Source organism: Thermobia domestica, chromosome 13 (assembly GCF_964235325.1).
Source record: "Thermobia domestica chromosome 13, izTheDome1.hap1.1, whole genome shotgun sequence".
In the NCBI taxonomy this organism is placed as follows: domain Eukaryota; kingdom Metazoa; phylum Arthropoda; class Insecta; order Zygentoma; family Lepismatidae; genus Thermobia; species Thermobia domestica.
The window spans coordinates 175,919,685-175,947,051 of record NC_137466.1 but is presented as its reverse complement, the minus strand read 5'-3'; the positions used below and the strand labels follow the sequence as shown (position 1 = coordinate 175,947,051).

At 37.0% G+C, this 27,367-nt stretch overlaps 1 protein-coding gene across 1 annotated transcript in view; it reads right to left on the bottom strand.

The window, feature by feature from the left end:
• Positions 1-7,941: 7,941 nt before the first annotated feature.
• PolrMT (mitochondrial RNA polymerase) overlaps positions 7,942-27,367 on the bottom strand; it is a 97,326-nt gene continuing 77,900 nt past the window's right edge. Inside the window, exons 18-24 of the mRNA XM_081736945.1 lie at positions 27,062-27,307; positions 25,998-26,157; positions 24,442-24,548; positions 16,687-16,859; positions 15,162-15,333; positions 11,138-11,229; positions 7,942-8,395 (exon numbers count right to left, since the gene is read on the bottom strand). Of these exons, the coding sequence (XP_081593071.1) occupies positions 8,266-8,395; positions 11,138-11,229; positions 15,162-15,333; positions 16,687-16,859; positions 24,442-24,548; positions 25,998-26,157; positions 27,062-27,307 (1,080 nt within the window). The 3' untranslated portion in view covers positions 7,942-8,265. The remainder of the gene's footprint in view (positions 8,396-11,137; positions 11,230-15,161; positions 15,334-16,686; positions 16,860-24,441; positions 24,549-25,997; positions 26,158-27,061; positions 27,308-27,367) is intronic.

Sequence of the window (27,367 nt, the reverse complement as noted above, 5' to 3'; positions counted from 1 at the left end):
AATAACGGAACTCAGCGTCAGCATCACCATTTTCAGAATGACGGAGAGGCGGAGGAGGGTGTCAAACAATTGTTCCAATCTCAGGCGGGCAAGTTCTATGACACAAGTATAGACAAGTTGGTCCCACGGTATAACAAATGCCTGAATTCTAGTGAATATGTAGAAAAATAACTGAACACCAACACATCCTATATCTGGTACAATAAATGTTTCTATTCAATTATTTTGTTTCTGCTCACGGCCTTTGGGAATGTTACTTTCTGATACGCCTCATAAATATATCTCTTGTCATTAGTTGGAAATGTGTTTTAATATGTTCCAGATCAGTTTTTGTTTTTCTATTGATCATAGATGTTGCGGATGACACGCCATATGAGGAATACGATGAACGTGGACGTTACATAGATTGTTCACAAATAAGCAATGATGACGGTGGTAAAGGAACATTGTGTGCATCTAATGGTGTCTCATATCAGAGTTGGACACATTTTGAGTGTGCCAAGAAACAAGATAAAGATCGTAAGTCAACATCAGTAATGAAGTCTAAGTATTTTTCTCCATTATAAATATGAATAGGAACTCCATTGTTACATCATGAGAGATTAGTTAAAAACATACGCTAAAGGTATTGGGTTCGTTAAAATTTCTACTCAACATTGATCATATGTTACTTGTTATCTCAATACAACTTGTTCATATAATCTAAATATAATATAGATATAGATTGAGTGTAATGCCAAAGCATAATCTTGCAAACGAAACTGGTAAAGTAGTAATGAATTAACTGGTGTTCGAAAACTGGTAACCACGGAAATGGAAGAATTTATGATGAAAACAAAGTCATTAAAAATGAGAAGAGGCACTTTTACCTGTCAAGTGTTTATTTTAGAGGAAAATTGCGTGTCCCACGATAGTAAGTTAATATCGAAACTTAAAACTTATGAGCAAATGCAGGTAGGTCATCAAGTAAAAACAGTACCAACATAGACTAATAGGGCTAAATAATACAGTAAAACCCCTTTATTAAAAAGAAACCTGCCATGGTGTCCTATAAAACTGAAAGATGTCATAAGATACGTGCAGATACATGTAGAAAAAGACAATGTTAAGGGATCTAATAGCATGTGATTATTATTATTATTATTATTATTATTATTATTATTATTATTTGTTTTGTTTTAAAATGGTTTATCCTCGTTTCAATTTTCAATTTCAAGAAACTATATTAACCATTCTTCATGTTTAGAAGCGAGTTGGATGACACTTCAAATTTTATGATATTGGGGTCAAATACAACATTTAATTATGTACGTATTTCAACAATTAAAATCACATCGATATACACTATGAGGTTCATTTGTGTACTAAAGGGGTAAAAGAACTAACTACATCTAAAGAATCTGCTTGAAGGATACTTGACCATGAAATATAACAGCAAACTATTTACTGCTGATATATATATATATTATAAAATTTGATATTCATAAATGGAAAGGTGATATCCTTGCACCGAATTCTCCGAAATCTATCATGCAACATAATTATTTTAGTATTTCTACAGCATAGTAGCGACAATTGGATTGGGTGTAAACACTGGGGGCGCAAAAATGCAGAAAGTTGCCATTAGTAAGAGGAGATGTCATTAAGTAATGATGTGGAGGCAAAAAGTAGGGGAAATTGTCCTTCCCATGTCCCCTAATCACGGCCGTTGTCTACATGGTAGTTAAATGATGTTTGTTATTTGTTACGTGTTACATATCACACAAAATAGAGAAAAGAAAAATACAAGAGTTGGAAAGAAATAAGTGGCAACATATAAATCTTTCGTGAACCATTTATTCTCCAATCATGAGACTTCTACAGGCCTTCAACGTAATACCCTGCAGCATGTTGCACCTTTTGCCAGATGTAGAGAAGTCGCAGCATACCAGCAGCCGTGCCCTTTTTGTGGATATCCGCAAAAGAGCGCCATATACCTCGAAGTATGGCATCTCTGATGCGAAAAGCATCTCTTGCAGTGGTTCTATAACCTTAGGGAACAGATGAAAGTCACATACTTATGTCCGGTGAATAGGGTGGGTGCTCTAAAACCTCCCACCCCCATCGTGCAAACAGGTTCCTCACAGCAACTGCGTTGCAACAACGAGCGTTGTCATGCAAAACATTGGATGGATCCCTTATGAAGTTGGTCCGTTTCCTGTGCAGTGCAAGACGAAGATGTTCCAGAAACCTGCGTGCATTTACAGTCTGGTTCGGGGCAACTGCATGCCGTCATATGACACCACGTAGATTGTATGCCGCTATCAATATCACCTTTACATTCTCCGGTTCCTGACGCACCTACTTGGGTCTAGATGATGGGGCTTAAGTTCTGGCTCATAAGAGTGCAGCCATGTCTCGTCAAGTGCGATGATCCTGTCCAGAAACACACGATCTTTCCGTCTGTAACGTGCCAAATGATCATCGACGAGGGCGTATCTGTGCCATTTTTGAACGTCTGTAAGATGGTGCGGTACCCACCGGGATAGTTTTTTTTTTGTAACCAAGACATTGTGCAACACATTCAACACTGTAGTATGGGATGTTCCTACCTCGTTAGCAATTCCCTGACAATCCAACTCCTGTCCACATGCATCAAAGATTGAATCAATTCAATTAGTCGGTTATTCGCCCCATGTCGACCTCCACCTGGTTCCTGTTGCACAATATCACGTCCAGTACGAAACGTTGCAACCTAACAAGACACAGTCTGATACGGCAATGCGTCATTACCTCATGCTTCAGGTAGTCCAAAGTGACATTCCTTGGCGTTTTTTCCATGGGCCACTTCGATCTTTATCCATGCACGTTGTTCTACCCTGGAAAACATTCCCTTTAGAGCGGTGTGATTTTCAACCTACATTCCTCCACTATCCACTGCACACACTCCACTACTATCACTGCAGCACCTACATTAGCGCCACCACCCGAATTGTATAGCTCTACCCACCTCTATATGTATTGCCAACAGCAGCTCGAACAAAAATCCCTGCGCAGGGATAAAACAGTTCGCCACTTATTTCTTTCCAACCCTCTTAGCTAAAGAAATTAATTGTACAAGCTTAATTTCATCAAGTAAATTAACACACTTTATAGTAAATAATAGGTTAAACTGAATTCTCATGACTTGTGTGTTCTGAATAGTAACTAAGGTAATTGTAATATTCAAGCATAAAATTTCAGTTATCTACCAAGATATACATATTTTAATGTACTTTATTTTTGTAACAAGTTCTCTATTTTATAGTATTATTATTAGATCGCACTGCTCCATGCTCCGAAGAAAATACAGCATGCAAAGTATATCAGAAAGAAATATTGGAAAGATTGAGTTTTAGGCCGGTGTGTGGATCTGATGGGCTCACATACGTAAGTGAATTGGCTCTTGCATGTGCAGCCGAAACAAACACAGGTAAGAACAAATGACTGAGGCAAAGATTAGATGTCAGTGCCTAACTCAGATTTCATACTTAATCAAGAATATCACTAACCACAAAAATGTATTACTTTCATTTATTCAGGGTCACTATACCTAAAGTATCGAATGCAGGACATTCGTTCAAATAGCACATACTTCATGTCAGTGACGATGAGTACTCAATGATTTCTGATACGTCAAATATGCTCGAATTCGTGAATAACGTAGCAGCAGCAATCCAAAACATTTGACATGCGAATGGAAAAAGTGCAGTGAACAAGCAACACATGAACTCGTTGGTTCCAGATGTGCCATAAAAATATTTATTCAAGTGTCTATCGTTCACTTTTACTAGATATAAGGTTGCACGATACGATTTGTTTCGCGATCCAGCAGGTAGTGAAAAAAACAAAAGAGAGCGATAGTGAGCGAACGCAAGCCAAATAACACGGGTCAAGGGAAGCTACTATTCCCAATTACTGTGTGGGTACAAATGTACACACTGCGGATACTGACCTTTGCACTTCAGTATATTCTATGCATGCTTAAATTACGTACACTTGTATGGTACTGAAGCACATTTCCTAATGCTGTTTCTACGCTGATACCAGACTTCGCATCTATATAAATAAGTTCCTTAAGCATTACTCTTCCTTTATGAATTAATATATCAGGTAGTCTAAAAAGTAGTGAGCCTTTTGCATATGAGATATTAATGTCTGAAATTTCAGAGTATATGAGTCTCTCAGAATCAGGTTTAACACATCAGACGTAAGGTAAGATAAATGAACTTTCCGGAAAAGTGCGGTACATTTTACAATTTTGTTTCGATAAAGGCACAAATGCTATAATGGCCAGAAAAGACATTTGTGCTATTTATGGGCAAGATATGCTGCCAAAACCAACAGCTAAAAGATGATTCAGTCACTTTCGTACCAACGCACAATATAATCTTTCACTTTCGTTCTGGAATTTCGAAATACAAGGTGCTCCTTGCAGTGGGTGACAAATCACAGCAAAAATGAATGATAATATGGCAAAAGTTAAGCAATACCAGCATGTAGGCAGTCAGAACATCGCCAATGACCTAACCACCCATCACCAAACAGTGTTAAAGCATTTACAGAAAGCTGGCTACAAACAGAAGCTCGACGTTTGAGTACCACATCCGACTCAGAAACATTTACTTGATCTAATTTCTTTCTGCGAATGTCTACTAAAAATTACGATCTCAAGCCATTTCTAAAGCAGTTGATCACTAGTGACGAGAAGTGACCTACAATATACCTGTGACCTAAACAACGTGCGAGAAAGATTTTGTAGAAGCGAGAAGCTGCTGCATAGTCGGCGGCAAAGCCCCACTAACGCCCAGAAACGTTGTATTATGCGTTTGGTGGAATTGGGAGGGCATCGTGCATTACGAGTGCTGACTCCAGACAGAACGATAGATTCAGGCCTGTATTGCCGACAATTTGAGCGGGTGCATCAAGCAATTCAAACGAAACGGCTGGAACTGGTCAACAGAAAGGGTATTGTATACCACATTGACAACGCCAACCCGCATACACGTGGGAAATTGAGAACTTGGGTTTTAATGCATCCACCGTACAGCCCGCAGACTATAATTTGTTTCGATCTCTACACAACTCCCTGAATGGTTTTAAGTTAGTTTCAAAAGAGGCCTGTGAAAACCACATTGCCACAATTTTTTGCCCAGAAACCAAAGAAGTTCTATTGTGACGGGATTATAGTGTTGCCGGAAAAATAGCAGAAGAGTCATCGAACAAAATGGTGCATATCTAGTTCCCTAATATTTTCAAATCACAACAAACGTATTCTCAATTTTGACCTCCAAAGGCTCAGTAATTTTTAAACCACCTGATATTTTAGCTGTAGATTTTCAAAATCAATTGTTAATCTGCAATATTAATGTAACTGTCAACCGCTCTTATGATGATATTGCTTCTTTCAATACATGCATTTTTTCAGTCAAATTGACGATAAGCAAAAGTAAGTCATCAACTTTGTCAGGGGACATTTTGCCAAAAAAGCCAGATCATATTTTGATTGATGAAGGTTTCTATAATCACTGTACTCCGGCCTAAGCTGGAACATGGAATGAACCCATCATAATTTTCTAGTTTATTTACGATAACAGAATTTTGATTTTTCGAAATATAGCAGGAGAAAAACTCCAATGCCCACGATTATATATTCAATAAGTTTTCTTTTCTTCATTCCCTCACCATAGCATTAGACTACAACGTAATGATCATGGCAAGATACGATTTGACATCAATATTTATAAGTGCTTCTGTTAAGTACGCTCTGAAAATGTGCGGTATTAAAAAAAAAAAAAATGATGCTATAGTGGTTATTCAATTAACACATATGACTTATGAAAAAATATTATAAATACAAAGAGAAGTAGAATCGGTTTTCAACTACTATTGTTTCATATTTGCATTTGATTTTATCAAGTTCAGGTATGTAAACGATTTGTGTATGAATTTCAGATTTGAAGAAAATCCACAGCGGGGAGTGTTTATCAGAGTAAGCAGCTAAAAACTCCATGGCTTCAAGTTTACCATTGTGTACTACTTATGTACTCCATACTGTATCATTCCGTATAATAAATATACTGTTATTAAAATCTAAAAAAATAATAAAATCTGTGTAAATATTAACGTTTTGTAGGTTTAATGAACGAACAATCCTGTGTTTATGAAAAAAAAAAAAGTATGATCTGATTTTAAATGAGACTTATGGTACCAAACCATCAGGCTGTAAATACAGTATTTTCTGTAGAATACGCCATTTATCTATTTTGATGACGAACTTGCTACAAAATTGCTACATACTTGCCTGTCAAAATTGCTACATACCTAGTAACTATGCTTCTTTAGCAAGCTGATTCCGGATTCTCAACGGATTGATTATTAGATTAATGATTGCACAAATTGTACTTTGGGTCAAATTATTATACGTAACACACGTTTTTCTTCCTTTCTTATCTGTTTATAATGAAGTGAAGTCTCTCTTTCTGAATTTATTTTATTGTAGTAGTGGTTTCTGCTTTTGCCTAGTTGAATCATATACTAACATCGAGTTAAGTACAGGAATTGACTTCAGGATAGACTTGATCTAGGCGGATTTCTAGTGTTGTCTCAGGACTGTCAGAAAGTTACTTGAAAGAGAGACGAATAGAACTTAATATGAAATTATTTTATCATATAGTATTCAGTAATCTCCAAATTGTGTACAGCAGATGCTTATTATTTCTTAATTGGGTGGGAGCACAATTGTTTCTGCACTGCAATTGAATGTTTCTCCCAATACATTATATTTGGTCATTACGCTGCGTATTGTTGACGAACATCTCGTACGTAGCACCGTGAATGAAATATTCATCGCCATTCTTAAATTTATAAACCACCGTTGTATGCACTTACAGCGTGTTTCAAAATGATCTGAGCGATAAGAAATCGTTTCATGAGCGTTAAAAACTCTATCGACGATTAAAATTGTATTCAAATACTTCCGATCACGTCCTTGAGTTTTGTTTGGCATGGAGATAGCAGTTCGAAATTCTCCCGCCAAGTGACAACTTGCAAGATGGCTTCCTGTTCTACAGATAAAGCATTTTGCGTCCTACAATTTCATGTTAATCTGTCTGTTGTGAGTATTTAATGTGAGTTTCATACAAAATTTCGTAAAGAACCACCATAAAAGAGCTCCATTCGCAAGTGCTATTAACAATTCGAGGCAACAGGATGCATCTGCAAGGGAAAATCGCCTGGTAGGCCTCCCACGTCTGAAGTGAATGACGAGATAGTTCGAGCTTGTTTGCACTCAGAAGTGGGGAGATCTCAAAGACATTGTGTGCAAACCATCTTTAGTCCAAGATGTTCGTGAATTGCAAGAACGCATTACTGCTGCAGTGCAAACTGGATGTAAACATGCTAAAACGAATCTTGGAGAAATTAGATTACTGAACATTTGTGAGTTACTACATTGCAATTTGTACCACTAAAGTTTGGGACAGTTATAGTAATTTTTAACTTTAAAGTAATTTGCATAATTAATAAAAAATATAAGGAGTTAAAATCATTCAAATAATTTTGAAATATCCTTTATTTACCACATGCACACTGAAAGAATGGCCCAGATTTTCTCTCGTTTCGATACCGTTTGTTCTCATTTTAAACTGATAAATCGTGCACGTCTACATAATGCAGTTTAGGGTTTCCATGTTTGATCGGCTCTCACGAATATATCCATTCAACCGAGGCGACCTCAATTAGAAAACTACAAGAAGAGACACTCACTAACACGTTACTTTTATTTTATTTTTATTTTTTTTTAATGTCGAAACAAAAGATGTAGGGAGTGCATGCTGTACTACATGAAAATCCAATTGAACTTCGGAAATAATTTTAAATTTAATAAAATCTAATTAAAGAAAACCAATAAATTCTACAAAATACTACGAATTATATTTTTATTTCGATTTTTCTGCTGCAGTATTTTTGTTAAACAGAAACAACAGTAACAAATTATACAAATTTGCTTTCTTTCTGCATATTTAGGAAAGACCACATTATGTACATTTAGTAAAACACTTCATTCTTTCTGTTTAATACAAGCTTACATAAATATACATTATTTACAATCACATTTGACGGTCAAGAAGTAAAAAATACATCACAAGATTACCTATTATTTAGTATTAGTATTTATCTAATGCACATTACGCATTGAACTACTTCAGTAGCAATATGCTACATAAACCTCCATGGCACTAATTTTCAGCTGAAGAAATAAATGGAGTCTAATACACTTTCCAACTGAAAGTCACCTCTTGGTGGCACTTGAGTAAGAATCCTATTCACTTTTCGTTTCGTTAAGTCTATCACGGATCCATCGTCACGAAGATCGCTGGAAAGAAATTTTAAAACAATTATCAACAGTTTGTCATCACTGTCATCATCATAAGTATTCTGCCATCAATGACAGGTCACTTACTTGCTTCGAACAGACTGATCGGAAAGCCTGTATACCAGTCCCGTCGTAGATCTGATGAGAATAACTTCTCATAAAAGGTTAATTTTCAATATCACATGTTAATTTTCAATATCATGTTAATTTCAGATACATTATTATTCTTTTGCATATATTTTGAATCTGAATAAGAAAAAATACCACTTTTATTCAAAATATTCTACTTTCGCAGTGACGTAACTAAGGGGTGGCAAACTGGCCTTGTGCCCCAGGCGCCGGATTGGAAGGGCGCAAAATTGAGTAAATATTTGGCGGAGCGTTTTGGTTTGGTTAGTCAGGGGGGCGCCAAGGCGAGTTTTTGCCCCGGCGACAACTAGCGTATTTGCGTCGCTGGACTTACGACACGAGTAGACCATTTCCAGCTTGTAGAAGTTGAAAACTTGATCATTTACAAGAGCATTCCATATTCAGCTGATGCAGTATTTCTTTCTCTCTTGCGTACACTCCGAAATAGCATAAAATTTCTAGCTTTACCATCCAACTGTTATGTCCCTTTGGCTAAAGTAGACACATGATTCATAGAAGTGACTTATTATGAAAGAATGAGTGGAATGTGAATGTGGGAGGAAACGGGATAAATCCGGACACTATGATGTTCATTACAAACTCACGGCCTGGGATTAAACCAGGGACCCCTCGTAACAGAGGTGAGCGCCATGAGCTCCCTTACCCCCGCGTACATTCCGAATTTTTTTAAAAATTCCACTTTTCATTTTTAAAGTGCTGAGGAATTTTAAGATAAAAGATTCATTCTAAGCGCTTTATGAAACAGGAACGGGAAGACGTTGAATGAGAACGAACAAGAAAAACCTAGTTTCGCGTGGCGCAAGTCTGTTGCCCATAATGGGACTATGTTGAAAGATGATGCCACTATTTGCAGCTGTCATTGCAAGCTTTCCACTGATACCTGTATCGATGCTATCTGTCAAACACAAATAAAGGCATTACTTGTGTTACTGTGTCTTGGAGGCATTACTTTCTCAATCACCCTCGAAACACACAGCTGTTACCACTCGTCTTACTTCATCACCTCACATTCCCCTATCAGCTACGGGAACTTTGTAATGCTGAAACATAGCACTCTGACGTGAGAAAGTGTTGCTAATACTTTTTATCCAACCTATCTATAAATATTTACGTCAACGAATTTAAAGGTCATGTGCTAATATTATAAGAATTTTTTTTTCTTTTCTGTTATGAAATGAAAAAAAAAAAAAGAAAACGTACTTCCACTCTTTATCAAATTTAAAATGCAATTATATAATCTAAACTGTCGGTGGTACAAAATATACGTTATGCATGGTAAAAACTAATGTGAAAGTTAATGAATATTATCAGCTAATCAGCAATATTGCTACATATCAATTTGGGATACTGCAGGTGAATACCATATTGACAATACTGCCTCCTATTCCAATACAAACTCGGATTTAGTTTCAATTCGCCCAACCAAATACAGTACCATCAACAAACTTACTAAATGCAAGATTTCGATTTTTTCCGAATAAAACTCCAAATATATTCTTGGAACAAAATGCACAAATATCAAATACTGAATCAACTGTCAATATTACTAAGACTGCTTTTAGTTCAGCAGAACAGAGCCAAAGTATTCGGGAAGAATAAAACAATTAAAACATAAACACATTCCGCTTATAATTTCCGCAGCTTAGATCCAACCCAATTTTAAGATTCCTGACCATTATCTGCATAACATGAGCGAAGTATATTGAGATTGCGGTCTTAATTCAAGGTACCACTTCGTTCCTTTATTAATGCAAAATACAGAGTAACTTTAATCACTTGGGGATCGAATCCGGTTATTTCCTGCGGAAACAACTTAAATGTGCATCTAACTTTAAACAAAATGTTTGTTAAAATACACAAGATTACACAAAGAGTGGAAAAATGCACGACTGGACCGACTCTTAGAATCCAGGATTTTCAGCGTACAGTGCCGATGCATTAACCGCTGCGTTACCCAGTCCGCTCTCTAAACAGATCTGAGTGAATGAACACCCACTTCAAGACTGAGATAATGTATGCATTCAGAGGGCGGACTGGGTAGCGTAGTGGTTAATGCATCGATACGGTATGCCGAAAACCCCGGGTTCGATTCGCTGTCCATTTTATATATATATATATTTTATATATCCCCGCCAAGTGAACTTTGTGGTGGACAAACACCGTGTGCGTGGGTTTTCTCGGGGTTCTCCCGTTTCCTTCCACTTTCTTCATTCCACCATTTCATTCATTACTCATAACCACCGTCTCCTTTAGCTTAATCGGCATAACCGTGGGACGTAAAACTCAAAGATTTCATTTCATTTTTTTCTATTTTATATATATAACTCTGGGCATCATTGAATTCGTATCTGTAGAGGAATTAGTGTATTAAAAATTACCTGTTTCCTCTACTTATCAATAAAATAAACAAGATTACTAACTGGGTTCCTATGAAACGAATATCTAACACAAGTGTATGCCATATATGTGGTTCAGGATTCGATCCCTAATCGACCTCAAGAGTCCAACGAAGTTATTTGGAATCTAATTTAAACTCTTGATTAACAGAATTATATCTTAGTTATTAAATAAATGACTAGATACAGCAATTACCTTTCATGATAGCTGTGCTTTTCAACCAGAAACTTTGAAAGATCTTCAAGGATAGGCTCTGAATGAAGAGCTACAAACTGCTCCCTACAAACCTAGAACACAAAAGAAAACATACAATTACTCAATTAAAAAAAAAAAAAAAAAAAAAAAAAAAACTCAAATTAGATTTGCTAATGCAAAATAAAGTTAGAAAGGTGGCAAGCACCGGAAAATGGCACGAACCTACTTTAAAAAAAAAAAAAAAAAGTTTACAACGATAAAACTGGTTCTTTTATTATTATTAATTTGAGCCATTAAAAGTTACGACAATTTCTATGTAATCACTTCCTTTTATTTATATCTTGTTTTTCTGGTTGTCCTGCCAACGACGATCCAAAACCTTATTATTTAAAACATCCGAATATCTTTATATATTAACATTATAATTATTGTCTTTCTCTTCTTCTGATATTAAAAATCAGCCAGCCTAGTACAAAATATACAATGTACCGTTGTAAGTTCATTGGTACAGAAATAAAAAGCACGTTTACAGATCTAATCATGTGATTAAGCGATCTAGTCACAATTTTTATTCCGCACCTCTCGAAGATTCATCCTTACGTTATACTTTCTACTTCTTGTCCTATTAAAAGATTTATTTCTTACAAGGCTTCCTACAGAACTCAATATATTTCTTGCTTATTTTTCATGCGAGTGCAATGTCTCACTCACTTTAGCCTTCTTATATTCTTACCAGAGTGATACTCGAATAGCGTATGTCTATGCCGAAGTTTTTTATTTCCAAACCCAGTGGCGGTTCGTACTGTCATTAACAAAGCGTGCTACAATATATATATATATATATATATATATATATAATGTGTGTGTGTATTTACCCACTGAAGGAGGAAGTTGATATCCATCCTTCGATTCTTAATGCTGGCAAACTTTTCTATCACCCTGGAGTTGAAATCTAGCATGTTGTTGATCAAACTTTTTTCTATCGAGAGCATGGCAAGGACAGTTAACCTTCCTGACCTACGGAAATTCCTTACGAATGTCTTAATTCTTTTTAGAGACGAAAAGCATCTCTCAGGCTCTGCTGTGGACATTGGTATGGTCACTATTATTTGCAAAAGGGTTGTTATTTCGCTAAAATTGTCCTGTAAATTGTTTTTAAAGATAAGCTGACCAGTGGCGGCGTAAGGCAAACTGGGGCCCGGCCCCAGTGAAGTAGGTTGGGGCCCCTTTTCAAACAATCGTGATTTATACACTTCTATTTTTGACATTCATTTACATAAGCATTCTTTCTGTTTGCTGCAGAGAGTGATTCCCGAAGCTTATAGTTTGTTTAGCTTATACGGAAATCCAGCACTGATTAACTTTATTAGACAGATATTTCTGTTGTTTCATCGGTTATTTAGTATAATATTGATTGACAATTAATTGCGTGTACATTTAGGGAAGGTGTGGATTATAAACCTCGACGGCCCTTGTATGGCTCGTGCTAACAAGGTTTCTTAGTAATTATTTTTTACCTACCGTCGGGGCCCCCACAAAGTGGGGCCCGGGGCCGTGGCACCGCTCGCCCCGCCCTTACGCCGCCACTGAAGCTGACAGAACCAAAAGCTCAGTTCGAAGGCACTGCTTACCTAACATTGGGTAGCTTTCAACCGCAGTGTCCAGAAATGTTTCGGAAAAATCACTAAAATTTGCAGAATCCAGAAGTTTGGCGGCATCCAAATGGCTTGTTTTCTCAAATCGGTTTCGCGCATCCGCAGAAATGCGATCACATACTCCTTTGGCATTGGGTACTCTGCAAGATATAATCCGCCCACATTTGTTTTCACCAAATGTTGGAAGAAACATATCACTTGTCCTAATATTGTCTGTGTCATTCCGAATTTTCTCAATGGCTTCAATGAAATATTTAAGTGTTGTTTGTACTTTAATGGTATGCCTGCACTGAATTTGATTATATAAAATATTCACATGCGGCATTATTTTGTGAAAGAATTCTAACCAAAACATGAATTCCCTGTGTTGGATTTCTCTAGTTCTGAAAAACACTCCTTCGAAACATTTTAATTTTCATAGATGGAATTGACGGTTCGTGACTTGAAATTCCATCGAGTAGCTGACCCACTCGGAATACGTCGTAGAGCCACTTTTTCCAAAACAGATACAAGCTGAGGGGAGCAGGAGGAGAAATGTGGAAAACCCTTAAAGACTACAGGAAAAAAAACCTTGTCGAATGATTTTGAGATGCAATTCTTCCCATTATCAAATTTAATTGGTTAACAATGGACGTAGTGTGCCAAAAGAAAGTGTTCTTTAATTTTAGATTGTACGCCATTAATTGATCCCTTATTACCGATGCCACATTAAATGTGTGCGCTATTATTTTGCTACGATCTGAATCTGTGTCAAAAATGTTCAATTCATTTAATATACACTCCCGACAATTCTGGGCTCCCGGACCTTTAGGATTAAAGAAAATAAAAAAGAGGAGAAAAGACAGAACTGAGCAGCGAGCGCCGCCAGTAAGCAGAAGAAAGCGAGAAAGAGGAATACTTGGCGCTTGAGCAGAATGTCTTCGGGCTCAACCTAACACAGCACGGTGAAAGCTATTCTGGGTGTAAAAAAAGGAAAGTGGACAAGGCATATTGAGATCTTTGCTCCATGCTAGAGACATATTTGTTGAGTAGGCTTGTATAGTTCAAGCGGGCTCCATTCAGTACAGCCCGCTCGGTTCGTTAGTACAACTTCCACACTGCTGAAGGCGCTGATAATCGCGCTCCACGCTTGAAAAAGAAGATTGTCATGGGAAAGTTCTGTATTTTATTAATTGATGAACAGTTTAAACAAATGAATAGATGAAAATTTTTTGAACTATAATTAGTCTAACACAAATACACAAACATAGGAAGCGTGCTGTAGCCCGGTAGCCCTACGTCAGAAACCGCTACTGTCCAAACCCACATGTTTGCTCGATTTTTTTAAAGCTTCGTCTATACAGTTCTAGGGGCACAGGCCACAATTATGCTACAATTATCCTAGATTTGAACTTTTAATATATATAGATTCTTTGCAATTTCGGTTTATATTTATACATTGATCTGGCAACAGTGTTAAACAGTAGTGATTGATCTGGCAACAGTGAAAAGCAGTAGTAAAAGAGAGTATTGAAACATCAACATGAAGAAAAATTTCTATTTGGCTCATAAAAGCAATGATTTAATGCAGTGTTGAACATTTGTTACCTCTGTTCAGTTTATACAGCTATAATCTTAGATATTGTAGTGCAGTGAAATAAATTGAGTGGATTTCAGTTCACTATTACACACACACACACACACACACATATATATATATATATATATATATATATAGAGAGAGAGAGAGAGAGAGAGAGAGAGTGAGTGAGTGAGTGAGTGAGAGAGAGAGAAATATTTTGATTGATTGATTTAGATAATATCTACTTTAATATATCTATCGATTTTTACATTTAACGTCTTGGGCACTAGTCTTCAAAAAAGTACGGTCATGAGAGTAGAACATGCTACTTATTAAGTGAACTAATGGAAATTATTGAAAATTTCAGTTGATATGCCCAATGCCGTCAACTACGTTTCCCCAGTGGAAGAATTTGTAGTTATAGTGGGAAGTTTCAGGTTCAATATCCAGCCGGACGTTAGTTCATAGTGAAGAAACGTGCGATTATAAGACTAAAATAAAAATATAGAACAGTATAAATACAATTTCTTGTTTCCTGAACTTATACCGAATTGAGATCTAATATCTCTAAAGCTTTCCTTTATATGAAAGACGAAAGTCCAAAAAATATTCTCTCCTTAAAAGTTCCTTCCTTCTCCCTTTATGTTGGTCTTTCTGAGGAAATGCATCACTAAACCAGGAAGATCTGAACTCTTAGAATTACAAAGAAGAAGAAGAATTATAAAAAGGTCAAATATACATCAAGTTTTTTTCAGAAAATCATACGTTTTGGAAATAACTAAACACTGTAATAGAAATACAAACTTACTTTATTCATAATGGTCACTGTACTCGGATGAGTCCAGAAACAATCATGTACAGAGACAAATGTGATGCCTTTTCTCTCGCAGAATATCGAGGTCAACATCATGTGACTAGAATCTAAAGAATGAATGAAATTAGGAGGGAATGCATTCTTCTGTTTCATTACGTTCGGACGTCTGAAAAGTATAAAATTTTAAATTAGTAGAAAAAAGTTATTATTGAATTCGTAAACTATAAATTTGTATGTACTAATTCAACTTATATATATATATATATATATATAAACTACATAAATTTATTACACAACCATTTAATACGATAACACTTACGAATAACCACAGGTCACGCATAACTACAGTAAAACCTTTCGTCTTACGTTCGAATTTACTGATTATTCAGGCATTCTCTCGCCTCAACCAGTCACATATTTGAAGAATGACACTCTGAGAGACCATCTAACTTATCCCGAAGATATTAAATATATGTAACCAACGTTACTAACGATATGATGGCATTTATTAAACCATTTGACGTTTAATATTTAAATAAATAACTTTGGTCTCCTCCCTTAATTTGTTTAACCCGTAAGTACACGCGCCTTTTTTGTGACAGCAGTACTCGCGCGGGGTCCAATAGACCCCCAAATTTATATTACTTTTTTACAATAAAAATATTTTTTAAATAATTAAGACAATGTAGCATAACTCTAGACATGTTGTTAAAAGTATTTATTGCGATTAGATTTTTTGGTACTCGTTTTGAGACCTTTTGTTATTTTTTTTCATCAGGACTTCTAGCTAGCAACACAAAATCTACCTGTTCGGGGGGTCTGTGTACACCCCGTGCGAGTACTTAAGGGTTAATGGATCATGAGAAAATCATCCAATGTCATTCCACGATTAAGTAACGATGTTATATGTCACTCTTGTTCGCAGGTAACTACTGTATATAATATTTCGTGACAGACATATCTATTGTGTTAACACAAGTTACAATACTGTTCTACTTTATTTTTCTTTAAATAGTAGTTTACATTTGCAGAAAATAACTGTAAACTCAAATTAACTTATACATGACAAACATGTTACTGTTATAGTATTGTCGTATTATTGTGCAGACACAGTATTCGAATGTTGCTAATAAAGGAGGTCAATGGAAGTACTGAAGTGTAATGTATCTTATATGATCTATATAAAATCAGAGTTAAATTGAATGAAAGTATTAATATGACTAACATTATTGAATTGAGTTTAATTGAATGAAAATTGTGCTATCAGAAAAAAAATATTCTGAAAACTGTTGTTCCAAGATGTTCATGAATCTCTCATATAATTAATTCAAATTTATCGTTCTCCCTACTCAACTTTCCTATTTTTACTTGTTTTCATGATGCTGACAAGTTAGCAAAAATTCCAGATAAAACATATATATATTAACAAATCCGTAAAAGAATATAGAAATGTCTTTTGAGTTTATTTTAGATTAAGACTCTACAAGTAGTTACATTAACAATACTGTATTCGACTCACTCAAACATATCCATGACATAATGTTCACGAAGCTTCTTCAAGTTGAAATATCCTTCCAACTTCTTATTACTGCGATTGTAAGGCTGTACAATTGGCAACCCTAAAGGTGTTACCCACTCGACATTCTGTCCACAAACTTGTGAGATCAATCGGGCACATTCTGTAAACCAATCCTGAAATCATCCAGCAAAATTAATCTTGAGAGTATATATACATACACACACAAAAAATTCAAATAAATAAATAATGTATTTATTTACATTTAATTATACAATGATGCATACCAGTTTGTTAACAAAAGGTTTTCACCATCCCATAGTTCTTTATCCTATTCTTACATGATACATGGTCAAAAATGATCATATATATCACGAATTTTTGTAGTTCAATCAATTTCGGTGTTTGCTGTCACTTCTGTTGATGACATCTAAAATTTGTTCAACTGGACACACATGTCACTTCTTCTCCCTTCCTAAGAACCTAAAATATGTGTCCAGTTTAGCAATTTTTAGATACTGACAGAAGAGTCAGCGTACACTAAAACCATGTGACTGAAGTACAAAAATTCGTGACACCAGGTACAACTGTACATATTTATCCAGTCGATAGCATCTATCACCAATTAAAAATGACCACATTTTATTTATTTATATTAGTAAGTATTCTTCAAGATAATCAAGTACGCTGGCGCAGCCAAATAAGGAACTCCAACTGGATCAGTTACTTCAGTCAAAGTCATTAGATAGTTATTAGACTCACAGATAGATTGCAACTTAATAAAGGTGTCAAAAGCAAGGCTGTTTGATCGCGTCACTATACAAGCTCATGCCGAAATATTTAGCACAATTAAAGTCGCATCTTGTTCTGCATCATGGTTCACAAAATTATACGTATACTTGGATGGACAGAAAAATTCTAACAAGGTTTCCGGATTTTTTATTCACTTCTATTATTACTTACGGTATACACTGATAATATCAAAGCTTATCTGACATTGTTAATCAACATACAGGATAAAGAAAATACAATTCTGACTAGTTTCCTTCTTTCTGGCTACGCTCCTGTAAATACTTAATATTTACATTTACATGTCTCCATTAAGGCTTCTTTTTTCTAACAATTAGAAAGAAAACAATTTATCTATCGTACTAACAATATGTATGTCGTCACATGGTAACGATGTGTTGATATACTGCAAAATTTATTGAATTTCAGAAAGTAATAAAGCATCGTTATTAAGGAACACACGTATTTGGAGAATATATATACAAGATGCAACAGTCAAATGAAAAGGTAAATTTCCATGTTCAGATTTTATTACTGGTTAGGGCTGTATAATGACCACTGCTGTTGAGGCACTTATACCCCATTGACACGAGATTATGAACGCCCTGGAAGAAGAATTCCTTGGATTGAGTATGAAACCACTCTGTCACAGCTTGGTACACTTCATCTGATCCATAGTGGTGACCCCGGAGGTGTTTCTAGAGTGGCCCAAAAATGTGTAAATCACAGGAACTCAAGTCAGGACTAGACGCGGGGAGGTCTAGCACTTTCCATTTCCATGACGCCAAAACATCCTGTGTTTATTTGGCAACATGAAGCCGGGCATTGTCGTGAAATAAAATGATGCTCTTTGTGAGGTTGTCCCGGCGTTTATTCTTGATTGCTAACCGCAGCCGATGAAGAATGTCGCAGTATTTGTTGGCGTTTATTGTTTTTCCTTTGGGGAGGAATTCCACTAGCAGAGGGTCCTGCTCGTCGAAGAACACAGTCACCATGTCCTTTGCAGGTGGGTTGTGGAACAAATTTGCTTTGGTTTAGGTGACCCTGCATGCTTACACTGCATATTTTGACGTCTGGATTCCGGTTGAAAAAGTGGGTATCTGGATTCATCTCCGGCAATGATCTTTCCAAGGAAATCGTCACCTTCGTTCTGATATCGCACCAAATGGTTCAGTGATATTCCCATTCTGTTGTGTTGCTGTTCCTCGGACAAACACTTGGGGACCCATTGAGTACAAACCTTCCGGTAACCAAGTCTATTGCTCATGCACACTACCATGAGACACCTGTACTTGAGCACTAATGGCATCCAAGGAGACCCGTCTATCAGTTTGAATGTAATTGTCAATAGCAGCAACTGTCTAATCAGGAATAAGATTTGTCACCTGCTCGGATCGCGCATCATCAGCAGTGTCTCCCTGCCACCACAAAAACGCCGACATCACTTTCGCATTGTTTTGTCTGAAACACACTTTGCACCATACACACCCTGCATTCTCCTGTATACGTCCGCTGGATGGACACCTTCCGCACAAAGAAAGCGTATCACACCCCGCTGTTCTTCCTTGGTAACGTTGGTCACTTACGGTGTCTACTAAAATTCCAAATTGAAATTTCGTGACCTTTTCTTTCCCAAACCATAAAATTTCGAAACATTTTCAAGGGCAAATTTAGGTGCGAATTGAGTCGAATTTTCATGCATGCGATAGAAGCGTGCTTTGCTTACGATGTGGAAGCGTCTGAAGCCGACCATAGACCTTTTTGGTGGTGAATTTTGACGATTTATAAAACAAAATTTGCCAGTCTACACTTATATTAGTACAGATGAAAAAAAAATCATGACCCAAAAGCTAAATTTCGTGACTTTTTCTTGACTTTCATGACCGTTTTCTGATTTCGTGACTTTTTTCATGACTTTCGTGACCGATAGACACCCTGTCACTGGCATTTCCATTGGCGTGTCACACGGCACATCTTACTGGGTCAGAGAAAGGAACATTGGTAAGGAACCAACCTCTGCTAACGTGCCACACTACACCCGTGCGCAACAAGTGTAACATTTATTATGGCCTTACTCCAAATACGCATGTTCCTTACTATATGACAATTAGGATTCGTGTTGAATTTGGATCACATTCTTCTGACAGTTCAGTACGAAAATCCATCCAGGGTAAGCATTTTTAAAGATTTCATCGTAGTGCTGATTGATTGCATCTCAAATTAGTAGCTTTCTGCTTAATAAAATAAAATAAAATTGTTAATAAAATCCCCACCATTAACATAATAGGTATACGATTCTATTGATTAAGAAAAAAAATATCCCTATTAAATTGAACCGAAATAAAGACTGAATCGTGGAACGAAAGTGAAGATGTTATGACTCATCCGGCTTTGACTATGAATGATGTTACATTCCAAATATACAATCATCCACGAAAAAGCGCTGTAAATTCATAGAAGCGTATTTTCTAGTAAAACTATGCTGAACGTACGTATATAGTAGTATATAGATGCAGGATGCACAAAGTAAAACATGCATCAAATGACACTACGAAGACTTCCTGAAGTACAAACTGTAGCTTAACAAGCACAAACTGTAGCTTAACACATACAAACTGTAGCTCAACAAGTACAAATTGTAGCTTAACGAGAAGACCTGAAGGAAGGAAGGTTTACATGTAACCCTGAGGCGTTATTTTCAGACTAGCTTCTACTTTTTTCACTGTCTTTCCACTATCTGGTAGGCATTTGTTAGCTCCAAATGGTTAGCTACACGTTAATTCCGAATAGTAACAAAAGCCAAATACGTTCTTTAGTCAACTACTTCGGAACAAATTCCCCAATCTGAATACGGTCTCCGATTAACTTGCACCTAATTCTCTCCATGTTAAAGGAAACTTAGTCGCACTGCTTCATTCTTTCCGATAAAACAACATGTACAGTGATAAGTGTGCACCTTTCTTGACACCTGTAAAATCATTTCACATATTCAATTATCCGTCAATATGACTGTTGCTGAAGCTTAAAATTATTAAAACAGGATCTTTTAACGACCCTGGTGTTACGTGTGAGATAAGCTTTACAACTTGACCAAAGTAATGAAATTTTAATTAAGTACTTCGAATGTCTGTTTCCTAGTTTTATTCATAAAACACACAATCCGTTAATAGTAACGTCTTTTCCGTAGTTTGCTTTCATTCATACATCAACAATCGTTCTTAATACCCCCTACCCCGTCGTTTGCTTTTATTCATAACACACACACACAATCCGTTCCTAATAACTCCTATTCCGTACTTTTGTTTTAGTCATAAAACATACAATTTGTTCCCAATAACGCCTATTCCGTACTTTTGTTTTGGTCATAAAACATGCAATCCTTCCTAACAACGCCTATTCCATACTTTTGCTTTAGTCATAAAACACAATAAGTTCCTAATAACGCCTATTCCGTACTTTTGTTTTAGTCATAAAACACACAATTCGTTCCTAATAACGCCTATTCTGTACTTTGTCATAGAACATACAATTCGTTCCTAATAACATCTATTCCATAGTTTTCTTTCATTTATAAACAAATTTAAGTAGTGTAGTGGTTCCATTAATGAAAGAAAACTCAGTACCAAAAACCAAGAAAACTTGGTGTATAATAGTACCAAAAAAAAATCAAATTCATTAATTAATTTCCAAGTAATTGCTACTAGAAATTCTAGGAATGAGAAAGCCAGTTTGCTAATAACTGAAGAATCAGTCACAAAAGTTATTATTTAGCACCATATTTAATGTAAAATTATGATCCTCGAAATAATTTTATTGCATATTAAGAGATAATATAGTGCAGTAAAAAATAATCAAATTACGCTGTTTCACCCATAATTTGAAGTTATACAAGGTGGTTGGTGGTTACAATTAAAGTACCGCTATTCACGGCGGTTTAGTGCGGGCTGTAATCAGGTAAATATACTAATGAGACCATGCGGAAGCGAGTTAAGTTGGAAGAAAATATTAGTTTCACTTTCCGCCACCACGAGAAAATGTCGCGCTGTCCAGGCCGTAACACACGCGAGCTCACACTTCATACACACGATCGCGTGAGGAGCAGCATGGCTATTGATAAGAGACCGTACACTGTTAGTAAACTGGGTCTATCAGAACAGAAGCAATTACAGTGTAGCACTGAGGGAATATCGGCGTCTGAAAGGAATGAGAACGGACTGCTATGAAAAAATGGCTTGAAGATGGTACTAAAATTCGAGACAACGGGTGAGTTGCGTGTGGCTTCAAGAAGAAGACGACTCATTCCAACGGAGGTTGTTGACGAGGTTTCTGTGGCTATTGTGGACCACGCAGTATGTGCTCCATATTCCGCTACCATATACCAGTACTCGGGCGGTGTCACGGGAATTGGCCATCCCATGATCAACAGTGAGGGAAGTTCATAGGGCCATTTTACGCTGGTATCCTTACAGGATTCACACAGTACAGCAACTGAAACCCCACGATTCGCTGCAACGCCTTAAGTTTGCCTTTAGGTTTTCAGAATGGATGGAAGTGGATAACATGTAGCCGTGGGGTATCCTGTGGACTGATGAGGCGCATTTTACACTAGAAGCGAGAGTGAACACGCAATACTGTCGGGTATGGGGCTCGGATAATCCCATGTTGTGCAGAACAGCCATGTTGTGCGTATGTGACTGTGTGGTGTGGATTTACAGGAACATTCATTATTGGCACGTTTTTTTCTTTGACATGACACGCCAAGGAGTTGTCACCTGTACCGTAACATCGGCACATTATAGAGACCTTTCAGTGCGACATGTGATTCCTGCGTTACACGCACGAAACTGCTTGGAGATAACTGTTTTTCTTGCAAGACAGGGTCGTCACGTCGAAGATATGCTTTGTGAAACCTTCACTGTTGATTGCATTATCTCACGAGGTTTTCCAGATGCGTGGCCAGCAAGATCTCCCGATCTAAAATTGTGACTTCTGCCTGTAGGGATATCTGAAAACTCAGGCCTACCAGGGAAATGTCCAATTACTGGCGGATCTCAAGGACAGCATTAGGCAGCATGTCGCAACAATTTCACCGGAACTGCTGCGAGCAATTGTTGCGCACGACATTTTGCGGATGTCTGGTTGCCATATGAGCATGTTATGTAAATTGGTCACTGTAACCGCAAATGTTAAAATTATTCCCAATTCAGCTTTTGTTACCGTTAAATGGAAATAAGGTTTCACATTTTGTTACCTCCGCATTGTTCCTAATGATGTTCCCTTTGCACCATTTGTTACAATCACCTGCCCTTCACCTTGCTTGCATTACATTTATCTCACACGTTTGACCGCTTCGATCTACCTAGTTATATCATAAATACTGTCACAAATCTGAATGTGAATAACACAGAGGGTATTAACACCAAGGCAATTTATTTTGGTCATGTTTTACATTGATATGTTGTACACCTGACGCACGAATCATTTTTCGAAATGTCCCCCATTGGCCTTGATGCAGGAACAAAGTCTGTCCGGCCACTGGTCAATGGCAATGGCATTACGCTCCACGTCCATGGGAAAATTGTTCACTGCTTGGGTCAAGGATTGTTTCAAACTGTCGAAAAAAGGATGTCATTTATGGCAGACCTTTGCATGAAGGACTGCCCAAGGTTTATAGTCCAATGGGTTAAGGTTCGGGCTGCTAGAAGGCCAATCAGCGGTAGAAATGAAGTCGGGGACGTTCCGTGCCAGCCAGTTCTCGGTTGTTTTCGCTTTGTAGCCTAGAGCGGAATCCTGCTGGAAAGTCCACCTTTCTCCAGGAAACATGGTAGCAGACAGTGATTTCACTATAGGTGTTAGCACTGTGACCTGGTACACCTTGGAAGATGTTTGAACACCTTTTTCGCAAAAATGCAGTTGGGTTGTGCCTGAGCAGCTCACTCCCCACCAAACCATTACTGCGGCAGAATGATAGGCCCTCTGAACCCTTGGAGCTGCCTCAGCAGCTGCAGTACATGACGTGGCATACACACGGTCATTTTGGGCGTTGTAGGCCTGCTCACTTGTGAACAACTTTTCATCAGTGAACAGAATCTTTCTGTGCGGATTGTTGGCGTAACGCCGCAACAGTCTCTTTGATTTAAGGACCCTCAGCGACATTAATGTTTGGGTCAGAAAGTGATCAGTCCGCCTCTTATATGCCCGTAGATATAGGTCACTCCTGAGCACACGAGACATGGAATTTCTGCTGATGTTCATCTCAGCAGCCATCACACTTGGTGTTCGAACAGGATTTCTTCCAATTCTTGCTGCAACTGCTTTCTGGACCTGCGGGGTTCGTACCATTCGTGGTCTGCCACTCCTTGCGCGGTCACCTGCCGTTCCAGTATCGGTGTATCGCTGTATGGCGCGATACACGAATCTCTTGCTGATTTGTAGGGGTTTCAGGAGGTTGAAAATCTCACCTGCTGTCTTCCCGACCTTGTATACTGCAATTACTGCTATACAATTTTCGTAATCGCCCCACTCCATCAGAACTCAGTACAATATCAACGTATGTCATGAACAGTCAAATACACACTTCATGCATCTTCCGCTTTATACACAGATGGCAGCACTGTGCCACTCTGGATGCCTACAGCATCATTCCAAACTTTGTGAAAGTATTTATGATATAATAGATAATGGTCTTATCCATACATTTAGAACCATTTCCACGTGCGTATTACCTGTACAGTTTCTATGTGGTGGAAAGTGTAATTAGTATTTTTTCAGCTTAACTCGCTTCCGTCTCAACAGCATATTTACCTAATTTCAATGTAATATGCTGATTACTGCTCGCGCAGGATCACTGTGAATTGCGACACTTTAATGTAAGCACCTTGTACTTTATATATTTCTTGTTGACGGTATGTTGAAATATTTTTGTTGTTCTAGATTCGATATTTCACCTAACTCTGTTGGATAACCTACCTGTATTTGTTTCGTTGATGTAAACATTTCTCTTAAACTTTCAAATGTTTTCATCACTAGATATGTTGATGCTTGCCATACATATTCCTTTGGAAAATCTGGGATATCTGAAATAACCAAAAGTGCTTAGTAAGTTAAAAGTGAGAAGAAAAAAATATACGATCCACTTACTTACTGCATTTCTCATAATAACTTATATTTCGCTTTCTCTCCGATTCATTCTGTATATCACTACATTTTACAAACTAAAGTTCAAATTTACGTATTTTCTAGCTGTATATACTTAAAATATCTACAAAATTTAAACATGATCAACGTAAAATTTGGACTTCCTTCTTGTTAAAAACTATAATTAAAATTCACCATGACAACAATGAGATTACACGGTGGCGAAAACTTGTTTCTGGAGGCTTCTGGCGATATATTTTGAATTTATTCCTAGTGCGTCGATAAAGGTGTTAATCGGCAGTGTTAACGATATACTGATCCTAGTCGAGAAGCATTTCATTGAATCACTAACACAGTTTAAAAAACATATGTTTACAATCGCGTAAATATTGTAGCTACCCAGAATTAAACGAGTCACCTAGTATGCTTCTTGGTAAGAGTAGCATTCAATTTTTCCTTGGCTGATTGTTTTTTGCTCTTAAGTTATTCTCCTAGGTCTTAAAAAACAGCACTCTCTTACGTAAGACTACATAAGATAAAAGTACATAGGGGGATGAGGAGGAGACACACACAAGTGAACTATTATTTTCTAAGAAAATATACGAGGAATGATCAATAAACAATTATCATGAATGAATAAAACATAATTACCTTGTACTAATTCTCCAAATGTTGATGGTCTTTTTCCAAATAGTCCCCCATTACATGCAATGCACTTGCCTGAACGTTTTTGCCAGTCATCAAAGACATGCTAGAATCCATTTTTGGACAGATTCTTCAAAATCGCCGTCCCCGGAAGTGTTTCTTCAAAGTTGGAAAAAGAAAGAAATCACAAGAAACTAAATCAGGGCTATATGGAGGATGAGGTACACACGGAACGTAGGTCTTTGCAAGGTAGTCAACAGAACTTCTGTACTGTTCTTCGCGTGTCACTTCCATGTTGCCTTATACGAAACTAAAATAACGTGAGCTTGAACGGGGCTGCCAAGGTCACATTCCTGACGTTATGTCCTTCAAACTTGCTCAATTTATTCGTCACTTCTCTCAGTACACAAACGTGTTTCGTTTTCTGTGCCCTGCTGTTGTATTCACCTCATAAACACTGATCAGTCTTTATCGATCAACCTACGTATGAACAACCGAATTTTAACAGTGTTGCTTCCTCAAAAGAAAACAGCTTCACCTGATCAACATAGGTTTAGTTTTAGTTTTCGAAGTAGAACCATTCTGGTGTTTTAGCAAGTAGAATTGGAAAACACACGAATAAATAATATAGCGTCAGTTTCGAAGTAGAACCATTCTGGTCTTTTAGCAAGTACACTCCGAAAACACACTAATAAATAATATAACGCCAGGAAAAAATGATTTAATTCTACGAATGAACCTACCTTTCAGCTGCCGAGCAATCTGAAGCCTTGCACCGTATCTTGTCACTCCATATACAGTAGTCATCACAGTTTGTTTAATAACTTTTCGCTGAACAAAACCGTCCAAAATTTGAGCTACTTTAATGCCATTTTCGGCATCTTTCGCTCGCTCCTTTTCTACCTATACACAAATAAATAAATACAATAAAAAATTTAAAAAGCTGCTTAGAATCTACATATATTATCACATTTGATTTACTTCCTTTATCATTGTAATTACCTTAAAAGCAGGTTAATCCAAACTACACAATAAGTATGATTTCTTTGTCAGGCTCATCTGTATCTCTCACTCATTTACATAAAAGAAACATCAAAACAAAACATAAAAGTTTCGTAGCTTTCCTTTCCTCAAGAAGATGGTTTCCCATTTGCTACCAAATAGACATACTTCAGCTGTGGACTAAAATCTTCTGGAAACGAACAAGCAAGCAATATACATACGAAAAGGTAGTAATCGCCACTATTCTACCCCCCAATCCCCGTTTCTTCTTTAACACACACACACACTACTTTTCTCAATGATAAAAACCAATACAAAGATTTTGATTTGGTAACAGCCTAGTGCTTACAAATTACTATGAAACGAAGATAGCAGTATTAATCTCAGTATGTAATATAATCTCTAAGACCTCACTTTGAGTGTAGTGCCTTCCAATAGAATCAATATTAACTGACACGAACAAATGAATACCTGTATAACAGATGTATAACTATCTACCATGTGGTATTCCTAATTCAAATTCTCAATCTAAATCTCCACTAAAGCTCCCAATTTCAATTTCATATACTCTTTAGAACCAAACAGGTAAAAAGATATCGACCATATCCTGTTCTAATGCTTTAGAAGCATCGTCTACGCTGGATAAATAGAATAGTGCAAGGTGCGTGTACGACATAATTGATAAATATAATATTAAAACAATGTATCTTTAGGGTTTTTTAAAACCATAATAAAAGCGGACATACACACAAGCATTAAAAATAAAACTTTTCAAGTACAAATATATTCCTATCTTTATACTTACCAAAGTTACAACGCATCCATATACATCTTGTGGTTTCTCTGCTGGTGATAGGTTTACACTAGCGGCACCAGCAGTATCTCGACCTAATGCAGCGTAATGCTGAAGACCATTACAGGAACCATCTTGATGGATGGGAAAATGGCACACATAGTTTTCTGGATCTCCTGAGTTTAAAGCTTTTACTATTTCTTTGCAACACGCTAACGTTTGCCACGGTTCATCTGATTCAGTCCACCACTGTCTTCCCTGGAGGTGAAAATAACATAATAGTAGACTCAGTTACATATTGTAAATATATTATTCATT